Source organism: Sarcophilus harrisii, chromosome 4 (assembly GCF_902635505.1).
Source record: "Sarcophilus harrisii chromosome 4, mSarHar1.11, whole genome shotgun sequence".
In the NCBI taxonomy this organism is placed as follows: domain Eukaryota; kingdom Metazoa; phylum Chordata; class Mammalia; order Dasyuromorphia; family Dasyuridae; genus Sarcophilus; species Sarcophilus harrisii.
Window position 1 is genome coordinate 123276698 of NC_045429.1, and position 13992 is coordinate 123290689.

Sequence of the window (13992 nt, forward strand, 5' to 3'; positions counted from 1 at the left end):
AGTAGTGGGCATTACAAATAGATAAAGCACTGGGCCTAAAGTCAGGAAGACTAAGTTCATTCAAATCTCCCCTCAGACATTTAGTAGCAGTCTGACTCTGAGCAAATTACTCAACTTCTGTTTGCTTCAGTTTCCTCATTGTAAAATGATTATTAATAGAAGGATTGTCAGGAGAATTTAGTGAGATATTACTAAAAGTTTTTAAATACAGTGACTAGCATATAATAGGCACTATATAAATGCTTGTTTCTAATTTAATTTGTGAATTTAAAAACATACTGAGAAAGAAAGAGTCTATAAGTTTCATAAAACTTCCAAAAAATTAAGATACAAAAATAAGGATTAAGGATAAGATTAAGTCTAATTTGCAAACTAGAATGAATGGAAGGATGGTAATACCCACCATCAATACAGTTAAATTAAAAAGATGGATGGGTTTTAGAGTTCCATTATGAACATAATGAGTCTAAAATCCTTGAGAGCACCAAAGAAAGATATCTAAGCAGGCAATTGCTAATGTGGGCCTGGAGCTTAGAAAAATGAAGCCTGGATACTTATAGACTTGGGGAATGTCCTGAGCAGAACAGATAGTGGGAACCAATAAAATCATAACTGAAAAACTTGTCTTTACTTCTTCTCTTCAGTCTATCTCTTCATTTAAGGAGGATTAATTTCTTCATGAAGACACCATTTCAGATTTCCCCAAATATGATACTGCCCATCCCTTCCAAATTACCCTTCATTTAACTATCATGTGTAAAATTTATTGATTTATATTTATGCTGTATGGATTTATAGATGTGTTCTCTGGCCCATTAGAATATAAGCTCCATGCCAGCAGGGATAATCTCACTTTTTATATGACTATCTTCAGTTCCTAGCAGAGTACCCAGCACATAATGGGTACTTAACATAATTTTGTTGATTGAGAGTAATGCTAAGAAAATACAGAGGAGAAGAAAATACCCAGGAAGAGATTAATACCATATATTGAAGAAATAAAGGATGAGGGGACTAAGAAACGAACATAGAAACACCCAGTATTTAGACATAGTCTTTACAGAAAACCATTTAGGCCCACTAGTCAACTCAGCAGTCAGACTATAAAGGGTTAAGTGAGGTCATAAAGATATATAAATAGCTTTTTCTAGCTGATTGTTAGCTTTTAGTGATATATATTTATTAACAATTGACTAAATTCATAAAAACATTTATCCATCTAAGATAAAATATTCCTACAATGCATTTCCATTAAAGTTCTCTTAAGTGGGGCCAGCTAGATGGCGCAGTAGATAGAGCACCAGCCCTGAAGTCAAGAGAATCTGAGCTCAAATCTATCTGGCCTCAGATTCTTCACACTTACTAGCTGTGTGACCCTGGGCAAGTCACTTAATCCCAATTGCCTCAGCCAAAAAAAAATAAATTCTCTTAAATGAATTTCAGTTGCATCTAAGCTAAATATCAGTTAAACTCTTTTTGTAAAATAGATAAGACATATAAAGTGATAATTTGAGGGAGCAGTAGAGTCAGGTATAATTTTTTTTTTTTTTTTAAGACTGGAGAACTGGGAGTTTGGAAGTAGCAGTGAAGGAGTCAGTGAATAAAAAGTGTTGATCAGATCAGAAAAATGGCAGTGATGAGTAAAGATGAAAGTTCCCAAAAGAGATGGTGTGGGATGAGATCAAAGACACAAGAAAGAGAACTGGCACTGGCAAGGAGAAGATCCACATCTTAACTAAACATAGCAAGATCTTAAAAGAATGTAAGGCCAGAATGATGATGCAAGGAAATGAGACTATGGTCATATGGAGAGAAATTTCAGAATTCTGGGTGGCAGAGGTTGAAAATGTGGGGTGGTGATGATATAACCATATGGTGTTCACTGAGGTGAAGATGCAGGCCAGAGGAAAGGCACTCTCTCCCAATGATGCTAATTGTAACCCTTTCATGACTCTTGTCCACACCTTCCTCTAAATCCTCCAAAAAATCCAAGCTTCAAGAGAAAACAAAGGCTCTTATTATTATGAGTTAGCTCTTATTCTTCCCAACTGGTCAACTTATTCTTTACAGTTCTTCCTATGTAATTCTTTATTGGCAACATGTTGTAGCGTACTTACACCCATCACTGTCATTAAGGTGCTTCAGGATCTTAATTCTTAAAAGACTGATATGGTAAAAGATAGCATAAAACACTGCTATGGTGTTAATAAAGACTATATTTATTCCAGTGAAGTTTGTTTTAAAAAAATATTTTTAGGACTGCCTTTTAGACAAATTTAAAGGTTTTTAAAGGTTTATGAGCAAAAAATTCTCAATACCTTAATGCAACATCACCCAGTATTTAAACAAAAATTAAACTACCCACACCTCAATTACTCACGAACTTTGACTAATCAGTAATTTTAGATTATTTCCAAAAACTAAAATTCATCTCCAAAGAATGAAAATTTGTCTAATGATAACATATTCAAAAGATTATGCCATGGAGTTCAAAAGGCAATTCCATGAGTTATAAAAAATACTAAGAAGAATGTATTCCCAATGGAATGAATGCATTCTTGCCACGATAACTGATTTGAAATGATTACCACTCATTTGAATCAATAACTTATAGCATTAAAAAAAATCAATTACAGTATAAATATACTTATTCTCAGATCTCTTTTACTTTTAACAACTTATGAATCTACTTTATTCACAGTCCTCATATACCAAAGATTGCCAATCTTTTAAAGAATTTAAATGCAATGCACAAAAACAAAAATATACTAAGTATGATATTTTTAATGATGCTGACATTTGACATATTTTAGGATTCTATAGTGTATAAAGTTCATCAATTCATAGTAATGGCAATCTCACCTTTACAATCTTAAAAGCAATGTAACATGATGGTTTCTTGAAGGCTATTTATGCCAACAGAACACAAACTGACAGAACCAACATAATTTGAAAAGCTTTAACCACAGACCTCCCAAAAAGACAGATTTAGGACCATTATCCATTAAGTTGTGGAATGAACTGTAAGTGGAAAGAATACCAACACTGAAAAAAAAACTCATTCTTGAAATACAAGAAAATAATAGTACTGACATAACGTATAAAACAATTAAGCTAGATACATATTGCCTTAGTGACTGTATTACATTCCCTAAAAACTGCTTTTTAAAATAAATGGACATTTGGTTATTTGTCATTTATTCTCATCAAAGTAGTGAAAAAGAAAAAAATTTCCCTTTGGGGAGGCAAAGAAGGAAGGGATAGATTCCTAATTATTTGGAAATAAGACTCAGTGACATTTCAGTATACATTATTTTATTACAGGGTTAGAGTTTAATCAATAATTGGTTATTACATATATAAGAACCTAACACTAGGCTTTAGACAAAATAACAAAAATAGGTACCTGCGTTAGTAAATAAACTCCCTCAGATGAGACCCAAAATAACCTTATTCTGATTATCAACTCACAATAAAAAGTATTTCATTACTACTCCAGGATATATAAACATTTACACAAATAAATATAACTCATTTTCTATCAGTGAATTTTTACCAACACTATTTTAGCTGCCATAAGCACTGATATGCATATCTCATTTTCCAGTAGGAAATTCCAGTAGGAAATGCGACTAGATTTAGAATTAGCTCAAAATTGGGTAAACCAAGTTTTGTTTTCTAACTTAGTTTCTTAAACTGCACTATAAAAGGAGTTTCAGATGAAAGAAATCAATTATATATATGACAGACATCTTTTTCAATTTTCTCAGAGCAAAAAAAAAAAAATCAACTTTTTTACCATCTTATACAAAGATATTCTAGTTTTTAACCTTCATAAGGTAAACTACTTCTTGGTTTAAGATTTAATTCTTTGAAAGTCATAACCAAAAAGTACTTTAAAAAAATAGTATAAGTGAAAAAAAAATTTAATGTGAAAATCCACTATAAAAGGAAAAAACCACCACTCAGGAAAAATCTTGCTTTAAATACCAAAGCAAGAAACAATGACAGATTTTCAAAAACCACTTAAATTTTTTTTAAAGGGAGGAAATTTTATATAAATCAATCGTTCTGCTGTATTAACATTTTTTAGAATATTAGGTAGGGTGCCATAGAAGAATTTACTCCCCCCCCCAAAAAAAAAAAATCTCTATGGTTTTTAAAAGGTAATGTGATTTTCAAAATGTTTTAATTAGAAGTTAAGGTCCTTCAATAAATTCAAAGTATCAACAAACTCAAGTTTTCTCACTGAATTGTACCTACCACTACAATACTCGAAAAATTCAGTCCTACATCAAGAAGATGTAAATATATAACCCCAAAAGATTCCCTACCCAAAAAAAAGCAAGAGAATGGGTCATTATTTGTTATATCAAAGAATCTACAGTAAATAGTTCTGCAAAGTAGCATCTGTTATTACTCATCAATACATACAATTAATACTTGTAAAATTCTAATTTGAAATGAATAGTTTCCAAAAGTGAACACAACAGTATTTTCTCAAGTATCTTTGCTAGCCTTCCAGCTTTTACATTTTCTTCATTCCCATTCATTATTCTCTTCAATTTATCCTTAAAATCATCACTTACAATTCTTATAATCAATAAATATGTATGAAGTGCCTACTTTGTTCCTGGCACTACATGAAGCTCTGAGGATACAACGGCAAAACTGGGAAATCTTTTGTTTTCAGGTAACTTCCTTGGAAAGATTTAAAATCAAGGGAGATATAAAAAAAAAAAAAAAAAAAGCTCAAAAGAGACCAAAAACATTATATAGCTCTGGGTATCATCTGTATGAAGATAACTGAACCCATAGGAAACAAGGAAGTAGCCAAGACAGCAAATAAAGAAAGAGAAGAGGCCCAGGACAGAGCGTTAAGAGTAAACCAACAGTTTGAAAGCAGAACATGATACCAAAAAATGAGAAATCTGACAAAGAGGAAGAGAATCATGGGAGAAGAGTATTATAAAAATCCAAAGAAAAAGAAGTAGCCCAAACCTGTTGAGGCTCATAAAGACTAAGAAAAAGGCCATAAGATTTGGCAATTAAGAAATCACTGGCTGTGTGTGTGTGGGGGGGGGGGGGGGGGGGGGGGGGTCAAAGCCCAATCTCCACTAAATTTCAAAACAAACAAACAAATAAATCAAAGAAGAAAACAACCCAAAAGAGCACCAAAGGTAGAACAATTACTGCGGAATCCATTCTCACACACACACACACACACACACACACACACGCGCGCGCGCGCGTGCACGAGCACGCACACACAGAGATAAAGACAGACAGAGAGAGAGAGAGACCTCTTTAAGAATACCAGAGAAAACTAATCCTTTAAAAAAAAAAATCACTCAATTCCTCTGATACCCAGGCTTCACACTTTCAGTAGAACCTAAAACCTAAAGCCTATAGTGGAAGATACTCCTGCCATATCTGAATCCTCTCCTGCTACAAAGATTATATTACACATCTGGCCTTCTCCCTTCTCCTCAGCCTGTAACAAGCAAACAGTATGACTGTGAGAAGTTACTATGTTCTGTCTGGAATAGCTCCTAAAGGATATTCCACCCCAAAGACTGCAGAAACTATTCAAAAGACCCTTAAGACCTTTCCTCCTCTATCCCAAACTTATAAAATATGGCAAAAGTGATGATTCAATCCAAGTAGGAAAATAAAAAGAACATCAAATAGGGCAGGGGAAAAATATGCAATATTGTACCAGGCCTGAAGGAAAGAAACCTGAAATCTACCTGGGACCAATCTTATTCCCCCCAAATATTACTTAGGGTAGGGGACTAGGACGATGAATGACAAAATCCCCTAAACAGGAGGAAATCGACGTTGCTTTGCAGCCTGGCTTTGGTGAGCTTACTCACTAAAAATAGGAGTTAGAAATTGAATTATGGGAAAGGGCTTGTATCTTCAAAGAGTTACTATCTTCAAATAGTAGTTTGTTGTATCTTCAAAAAACAGCAGTAAGGTACTTACTGGTAACAGGTATAGATATAAACAATGAAAATACCTATGGTTCTAAAGACAAACAACTATAGGTATTAAGTGTGGTTACAGCAGAGGTAACATGTCTATGAAAATGGAATTCAGGTACTGTGGCAGCTAGTTAATATTTAAAAATGGGAAAAATCAAATAACAGACCAAAGCACTAAACCAAAAGCACTAAACTACTACACATTAGTTACCATGCTCAACATTATGCTGGTTAATTTGACAAAAATCAAGTGTGAGCGCCTGTTTAGGTATCCTATCCATCTTATCCAAAAGCAGTCATAACCTTAACATGCTTCTTTAAGATTAGGTTCATAAAATACATTTCCAAAAAAAGTTTTAAAGGTTTTGTTGTTTTTAATATAGGGACATGAAATTCACCTCTTAGTATTCTCTAGCTTATATCTGTCAACTGATTCAAGAAGTTATTTCCTTTTTTCCATATTAACTAAAAGAAAGACCTTTGATCCTGGAAAGTATTAGCTTATCTTGAAAGAGTTTGCAAATCAGTATAAAAATATTCAGAATCAATAAGAGAATAGCAGAGAGATGATGAATTTTGCAAAATGAAATAAATGTATACATTTTAAATAATTTTTTTTTAAAAAATCTATCCTGCTCCTTTTTAGACTCCCAATTTTTAAATTTAAAAAAGGTAAATAATCTAAAGTCTAATAAATATATATGATTTAAAGGAATCAGAATATAGCAATTAAGCTACTCATTCCATCTCATCTCCAATTACAAGCTATCCACTAGTTTACTAATTAGAGATCTTATGAGTAAATAACATGAGGTCTGTGATAAGGAAACTATGTAAAATTAAGTTTTAAATTATTGCAACTAAACAGTAAGTTCTTGAAGAGAAAAAAGGAAATGTTTATGTAGACATATATGTATATTTATGTGTACATAAAGTATACATTTATATATGCATATATGTACATATTTATGTTTATGTATATTACGCTATACATATACATACACATAAATATACATTGTTATATGGAATGGCTCTTGGAGAAGGACTATGCAGTGAGATATCAATTGATAAAAAAAGCCCAATTTTAATTTTTAAAATTTATACACAAATATCTTAAGTATCTATATAACAGAAGCTAAATAGTAAGTATTCTCACAAGGTTTTATATTCATTTAAAAAGCAAGAAAAATTCTAAATCTTATTTACCTAATAAAAACCTAAAACCAGGGGCATTTATAGTTTAACAGGTATCTTTGTGGTACAAGTTTCTGTCAGTAAAAACTGAACTTTAAAATGGTTATGCCAACTAGAACTCATTTTGTTTTATACAAAACATCATATATGTGTTTAGGTTCTATAATAATTACAAATGAATGACTGCAATGTTTCCAAAAAAACCCAAAAGTTCGTGTTTACACTCAATCATATTATCTATCACATTGTGATTCCAATGTGAACCCACTATTAGGACTTTTCAGCACAGGCTGCTTTTCCCTACTGGATCTAAAAGCACTTGCCGGCCTTTTTGCTCTCATGCATTTTACCTTTTCACCAGCCTTCTCCCCGCTTCTCTTCTTTTTACCTTGTCCTTTATACCTTGGTATCTGAGCATGAGAATAAAATGACATCTTTTACCACAAAATAGATATCTTTCTATGTATAATATCAAGAAATAATGGATTGCTCATAAACCACTCTTATCTTAAGATTAATGGAAATTTCTAAATCTCTACTTAAAGAGTAGTTGCTTGTCACCCTGTTTACTCTTGGCATAAATAATATTCTTAGCAATTGTTTTTCATTAGTAGTTTAGCCAGATGTGGATAATATATAATTTTAATATGTAATGATCCAGAAGCAGCCATACTTCTCCTGAGCAATCCAAAAACTCAGCTGGATAGTCATTATCCTTTTAATTTCTGGAACTTTACTTAATTTGGTTCAAGGAGTCTGTTTACAGTGAGACGACCATACCCATGTAGTTTCAGAGTTATCTGATTATCTGAATAGTCTTAAGACTGGGAGAACAGACAGAAAAAAATTTAACCAACATTGCCTAAGACAGGCCAGAACTAATTGGAATAAGGGTGGACTTGAGCTTATGGTTAAATCCCTTAGCCATTAGTGAAGTTCTAGGTTTACCAAATGACTTTCAGATTTGTAATAAGTACTTATATGATTCTATATCCCATTTAAAGGGTATCTTTGAATCTCTTTGAAAAACAAAATGGAGAAAGGGAAAATAAAAGATTCCTTGGAGTTTAACTTATAGGTTTATCTATAACTGAGCTGAGACAACTTTATTTCTATAAAAGTATCTTTCAGACATATTTTCTAGGTGACTAAAATAAAAATCCAAATTATCACTTCCTTACTTCCTTAATATTCAAGAAACAAAGATAAAAAAAAAATTCATTTTAGTGATACAATCCTCAGATTCCTCATTTGTGTTATAGAGATGACCATGAGTCTTAAAGGCTGTCTATGAAGTATGAACTTTGACAAGTCTCACTTGAACTGAATAGGCTTCCAAAAAAATTGGCCCAGTGATAGACTGTATGTCTATCAAAGACCAGTCTAGCCAAATGAGGAGAAGCTCATTAGATTGACACAAGATGTTGGCTATTGAGTCCAAAGCAACAAGATCATCTACTAGATTGCAGAAGGATTGCAATCTACATTTGAGAAAGGATAACCCACATAGGTGATATCACAGACTCTTTAAGTATTAAAGTAAAAGGGAAATTTTTACTTAGGATTCTGTTTCTCCAAAATAAAATAGCTATTAAAAGTTATACTGGAAATACCCATATAAATTTAAGAACAGAGATACTTCAATACTTTTGTTACCCCCATTTATGTGGGTACTCTCTCTACCAAGTCTAAACTAATTATTTCTACATAGAAGAAAACTGATTCTATATTGAAGACACTTGATTCTAGGACATAATTTTTTTTCTAAAATTAAAAATCATTTTAAAAATCATTTTAACATTTATTAAATTGAACTTGTGTTTCACTTCCATGATAATCTACTATAAATAGTTTGATTAATATAAAAAATTAAGTTTAAAGAAAGGTCTAATAGGTCAGAAATCTAACACAGAGAATCTCTCATCCTGCTTCCTCCTGCTTCACTGCTATAAAGAACTACAAATAAAATACTGATTTTTTTTTTACATGTAAACTTTCAAAAGATCCATTCAAAATAAAATTAAAAAAACAAAACCCACTAAAGTAATAATTCACCACAAAGTAATGTTTTCCCCTCTCCAAAATTCTATGCATGATTAGGCTAGCAAAGACTACTTTCATCCAATTGATGTTATATGTTTAGTGACTCTTTCACCATGAATTCAATTGCTTTTCTCATTGAGAATAATTCTGATAAAAAAAACTGAAAAGAAAATAGTGAAATATACACAAAGCAGAAAGTGGATAGAAATTACCATAGATTGTGATATTACATTCCCTTACTATAGCCGAAAGCTAAGTATTATGAAGAATCAAGTCAATCATCCATAACCCTAACAGATAGTCCAAATTAAACTCCAGTGTTCATCTCAATTTTTCCCCCTTCTATTAGCAAAAAATATTCTAGCTTGTCTCATTACCATAGGGTGTAGTACAAAAAGCCCTGGGCTGGGTTCTGGGTTAAAATTCAGCTTCTGACGCTAACTATGAGACCTTGTGCAAATCACCTTGGCTCTCTGAGTTTACTTTTTTAAGTACAACATGTAAAATACAGGAGAACATAACCAGAAGACAGAGACAACCAATGAGTTTAAAAGCCAGCCTCAATAAGACAAATCAAATTTTGTTTTTAGCTCCAAATCTGAGCATCTCTCTTTACTGAAAGCTGAAAGAAACCCAAGCTTATCAGCACTTAATATAATTGAATTCTAAAGTCAGAATCTTTAAAATAAAAACCCTATAAATTTTCTTTTTTTCACTTTTTTTTTCACTAGTCACTTTTTTCAAAGTGAAAAAAATAGCACCATAAACCACAACAGGTGAAAATATACAAATATTTAAATTTAGTTATAGCTATCACAACAAAATCACACTGACAAAACAGAATTTAAAGCACTACTGACAAATCACAGAAAGACATAAGATACATTCATATTTGATTAAAAAAAATAAAGTTTTTAAGCCAACTATAGAACAGTCATATCTGACATTTTCATTTCAATAAAAATGAAAAATCAAAAGTAGTTTTGTGTAATTTATTAATCCCAGAAATACTTACAATTTGGCAATTTATAAATGACTTACCTTACTTGGTACTGAATGACAGCCTGCCATCTTTCCTTCTGGGGATTTTGGTGGTGAATGTATATCGGAAAGATCCAGTCCTCCCTAAATAGAAATATACCACGTAAAACATTTCATATGTCTTATGAAAATAAAAACATAATTAAAAGTTGTATTTTGAATAGTTCTAGTTATATTTAAAATTAAAGACACAATCTTGATATTTGAATGCAAATACTCCTCTCATTCCACTTTCTTTTTAACAGTACCAAAAAAGCTTTAACTTTAACATTGTTTATTATCTTATACAAAAATCAACAAATATTTATTAAATTTCTATTTTGTGGTATGCACTAAAGATAAAGATAAAAATGAAACAGTCCTTGTCCTCGAGGAACTTAGATTTGCTATGGGGAAATAATATGGACACAGAAGAGTACAGTGATAGTTCAGTCAGTACGTGTCACGAATTATTTCCAGAAGGCATGACAACTGGCAAAAGTACCAAAAAAAATTTTCCCATAAGGAGTACATCTCCAATCCATAGCCTAATCATTCCTCCCTACCCAATTACCCAAAAGGGCAAGTGGCACTTCCAGCTGCAGAGAAACAAGTCAGCCCAATATAGGTTCCCTTCTTGACCCTACTCACTTTCTAGGGAGAACCCTGATCTTTCTACTCTACCCCTACTGTGTCCAAGCTTTGGGGAAGATGGAGGGGAGAGTTGATCAAGCTTGGTTATGCAAGCAGAGAAGCTGTGGTGCCCTCCACACACTGGGCTACAAGGCTTAGACTGTGCGGAATCCTAGATCCTCCACCTCTGCTTCTCAGCTGCTGCTTCTGCTGAACAGGCCAGCTATTCCATGCCCTTTCCAGTACTATTTTAGGATGCAGGAGACTACATGCAGCTACACTGACCTGAAGAAACTGCCCCACAACAATTTCGCATCATCGTGGGCACCAATTTGACATTCCAGATCACTGAAGTTTTCGCTGAGGATAAGCTGCCCACAGCTGAGCTATAGCAGCAAGGCAGAAAACCTGATCAACCTCACATCCCTACTGCTCAACTAAGGTAACAACAAAGTACAAGTGCCGAGCAAACGTCAAGTGCTGAAGCATTTTTTTCTTGTCAAAAAACATTAAATAGGGAATTTGACAAGTTTTGAAACAGACTGCCAACGTACCATTATATAGGTGAAAACAATATAAAACTAACTAGTAAAAGACTGGGGAAATAATAGGTATAATTAAAAGATGAGGGGGGAAATTGGGAAAGGCCTTATAGAGAAGCAGCACCTGAGCTGGGCTTTTAAAGCTTAGAGTTAAAGGTGATAAATGATTATATTTCAAATACATGATATAGTCTGTACAAAGACATGGATGTGGGAAATGAAACTATAGATAAGGATTGACCAGCAAACCAATCTGGCTAGAATACAGTGTTCAAAGAGGAATAATGCATGAGAATCCCAGAATGGTAGACTGAAAATGATTATAAAGGGCTTTAATGACACAAAGAATTTTTTAATAAATAAGAAAATACTGGACATTAAAGAAAGGTCTAATAGGTCAGAAATCTAACACAGAGAATCTCTCATCCTGCTCATTCCTGCCTCACTGCTATAAAGAACTACAAATAAAATTTTTAAAAAAAGTAAAAAAAAAAAGTCACATGTGTCTTTTAGGAATACCACAATGGCAAAATTCAGGAAATTAGAATATTACATAGCACAATTCACTTGTTACCAGAGCATAATAAATTAAATAACTTGTCAGAAAAACATTTCAGTGACTTTTCATTCAGAAAAACAAAATGAAAACAATATTCTCATTAACTTGTCTCTTTTTATAAGTAGTAATATTTTCAGTAAGTTGTCTTAATTCTTTTAAAAATTTTTACTCTTTGGAAACTTTTGGAATTTTTTATTCTATGATCTCTGGGGAGAGGATTTTTGGTTCATTTTTCTCTCATAGTAAACACTTGTTCAATGTCTTACTGAATGCTTTTATTCATTTTTTTCTCCTTCTGTCTGAGTCTCAATGTTTGATTTATCAGATTAGAAGCAAGGTTGGCTTATAGTCAGACTTACTATTTTTTTTGGGGGGGGAGGGCGGGTATTTCTAGTACCTTGTCTCTATCTTAACTTCTCACAATTTGGTAAGCACTCCTTGAATTGCCACACCTTTTCTATGTAGTGCATTCTTAGTCTCTTCAAGTTGGAGAATTTAAGGCCCAAGTGGATCCCTGACAGAAAAGGATTATCTTTTTTGATGATTAGATGTATGATTGTACTGGGTGAGAAACTTTATCAAGGGTAAAAAAAGTCTTAATGAGAGTTGTCAGAAGCATTGAAAAAGTTAAAATTATGCTCCTCAATTTCTACCCCTCAAGTATATTCACATCAAAGGCTCATCAAAACCTAATTCTTCCTAACTCTAAAGCCAGCTCTCTATAATCACACTATTATATCCGTGTTAAGTTTTTAATCATAGAATAAATGATTTGAATGACTAAACACAGATGCCATCTAAATTTAACCTCCTTAATTTTATAGATGAGAAAACCAAAACCTTGGGAGAGTAAATGATTTGCTAAAAGTCAAAAAGGTAGGAAGCATTATAAGTTGAATTTGAACACTTTGGATTCTAGAGCTAGTACTTTCCACTAGCTCTGTGGGGAAAAGATGAACATTAGCTGCTTCTATTCTCTTCCTTCAGTCATGATTTTATTATTATCCCTATCTTACAGATAAGGAAACTGAAACAGCAAGTTTAAGTGACTTGGCCAAGATCACACAATTAATAAGCCTCTGGGGCAGCATTAGATTGTGGGTCTTAGGAGGCGGAGCCCAGATGAGTAAAGGCAGCAACTCACCCAACCTCTCCCCCAAAACGCTCCAAATTCCTTTAAGTTAATGACTCTGAACAAATTTTAGTGCATCAGAACACCCAAAAGATGGACTAGAACATTTCTCAGCCAAAGGCCACTTAGAAAATCAGCAGAAAAGTCTGATACACAAGGGTGGGAATATAGCATGTAGTCCTGGAGCAGGCCAGTCCAGTGCACAGCCCTGTTCCCAGTACCAGACCAACCTCTGAAGCAGTCCTAATGGCTTCCAGACCTCTCAGCCCAAAGATGCCAAAGACGACCTGGAAGATCAGCAGAAAAGGTCTATGGAACCAAGGTAGGAGCCCAAAGCACCCCTCAGCACAGGCCTTGCCAGCATAGGCCCTAGCCCTGGCCCAGCCCCAACCCCAGGTCCCTGGATCCCAGAAAAGTAGGACCTCTGAATCAGCTATAGGATCTCTCAGCCCAAGGACACCAAGGAGGACTTGAAAAGTCAGTGGACAGGGTCTGTAGCAACTGGGAGGGAGTCTGGTGTGCAGTCCCTGAGAAGGTCATAATAGCGCAGTCCTGGTCCCAACCCTAGTGACTCTAGCTTCAGCAAAGCAGGACTCTGTGGTTTTAGCATGCTAGATCTTACAGCTACAGTGGGGGAGGAGTACATCTAACTCCTCCAAGGCAGAAAAGGGGGCTTTTGATCAGATTCCTAGAAGGATCTCTAAAAATAGCTGCAAAAAACCCTCTGAAGCCTGGGATAGTGCCATCTCCACCCTGAAAACAGAGACCTACTCTAACAAAGAGTTAAAAGCAGATTAATAGACTAGGAAAATGGGCAGGGAAAAAAAAGGGTTTGACCATTCAAAGTTATTATGGTGACAAGGAGGTTCAAAACACTGCAAT

The 13992-nt window shown here is 33.9% G+C and overlaps 1 protein-coding gene across 6 annotated transcripts in view; it reads right to left on the reverse strand.

Annotated features, from left to right (window-relative positions):
* Positions 1 to 13992, reverse strand: part of FGFR1OP (FGFR1 oncogene partner) — a 61019-nt gene that overhangs the window by 17636 nt on the left and 29391 nt on the right. For 3 of the 6 annotated variants that reach the window (XM_031937500.1, XM_031937501.1, XM_031937499.1), the window contains exons 6-7: positions 10266 to 10349; positions 7532 to 7591 (exon numbers count right to left, since the gene is read on the reverse strand). In XM_031937500.1, coding sequence (XP_031793360.1) covers positions 7532 to 7591; positions 10266 to 10349 — 144 coding nt within the window. The remainder of the gene's footprint in view (positions 1 to 7531; positions 7592 to 10265; positions 10350 to 13992) is intronic. The other 3 variants (XM_031937503.1, XM_031937504.1, XM_031937502.1) reach the window with 1 other exon arrangement.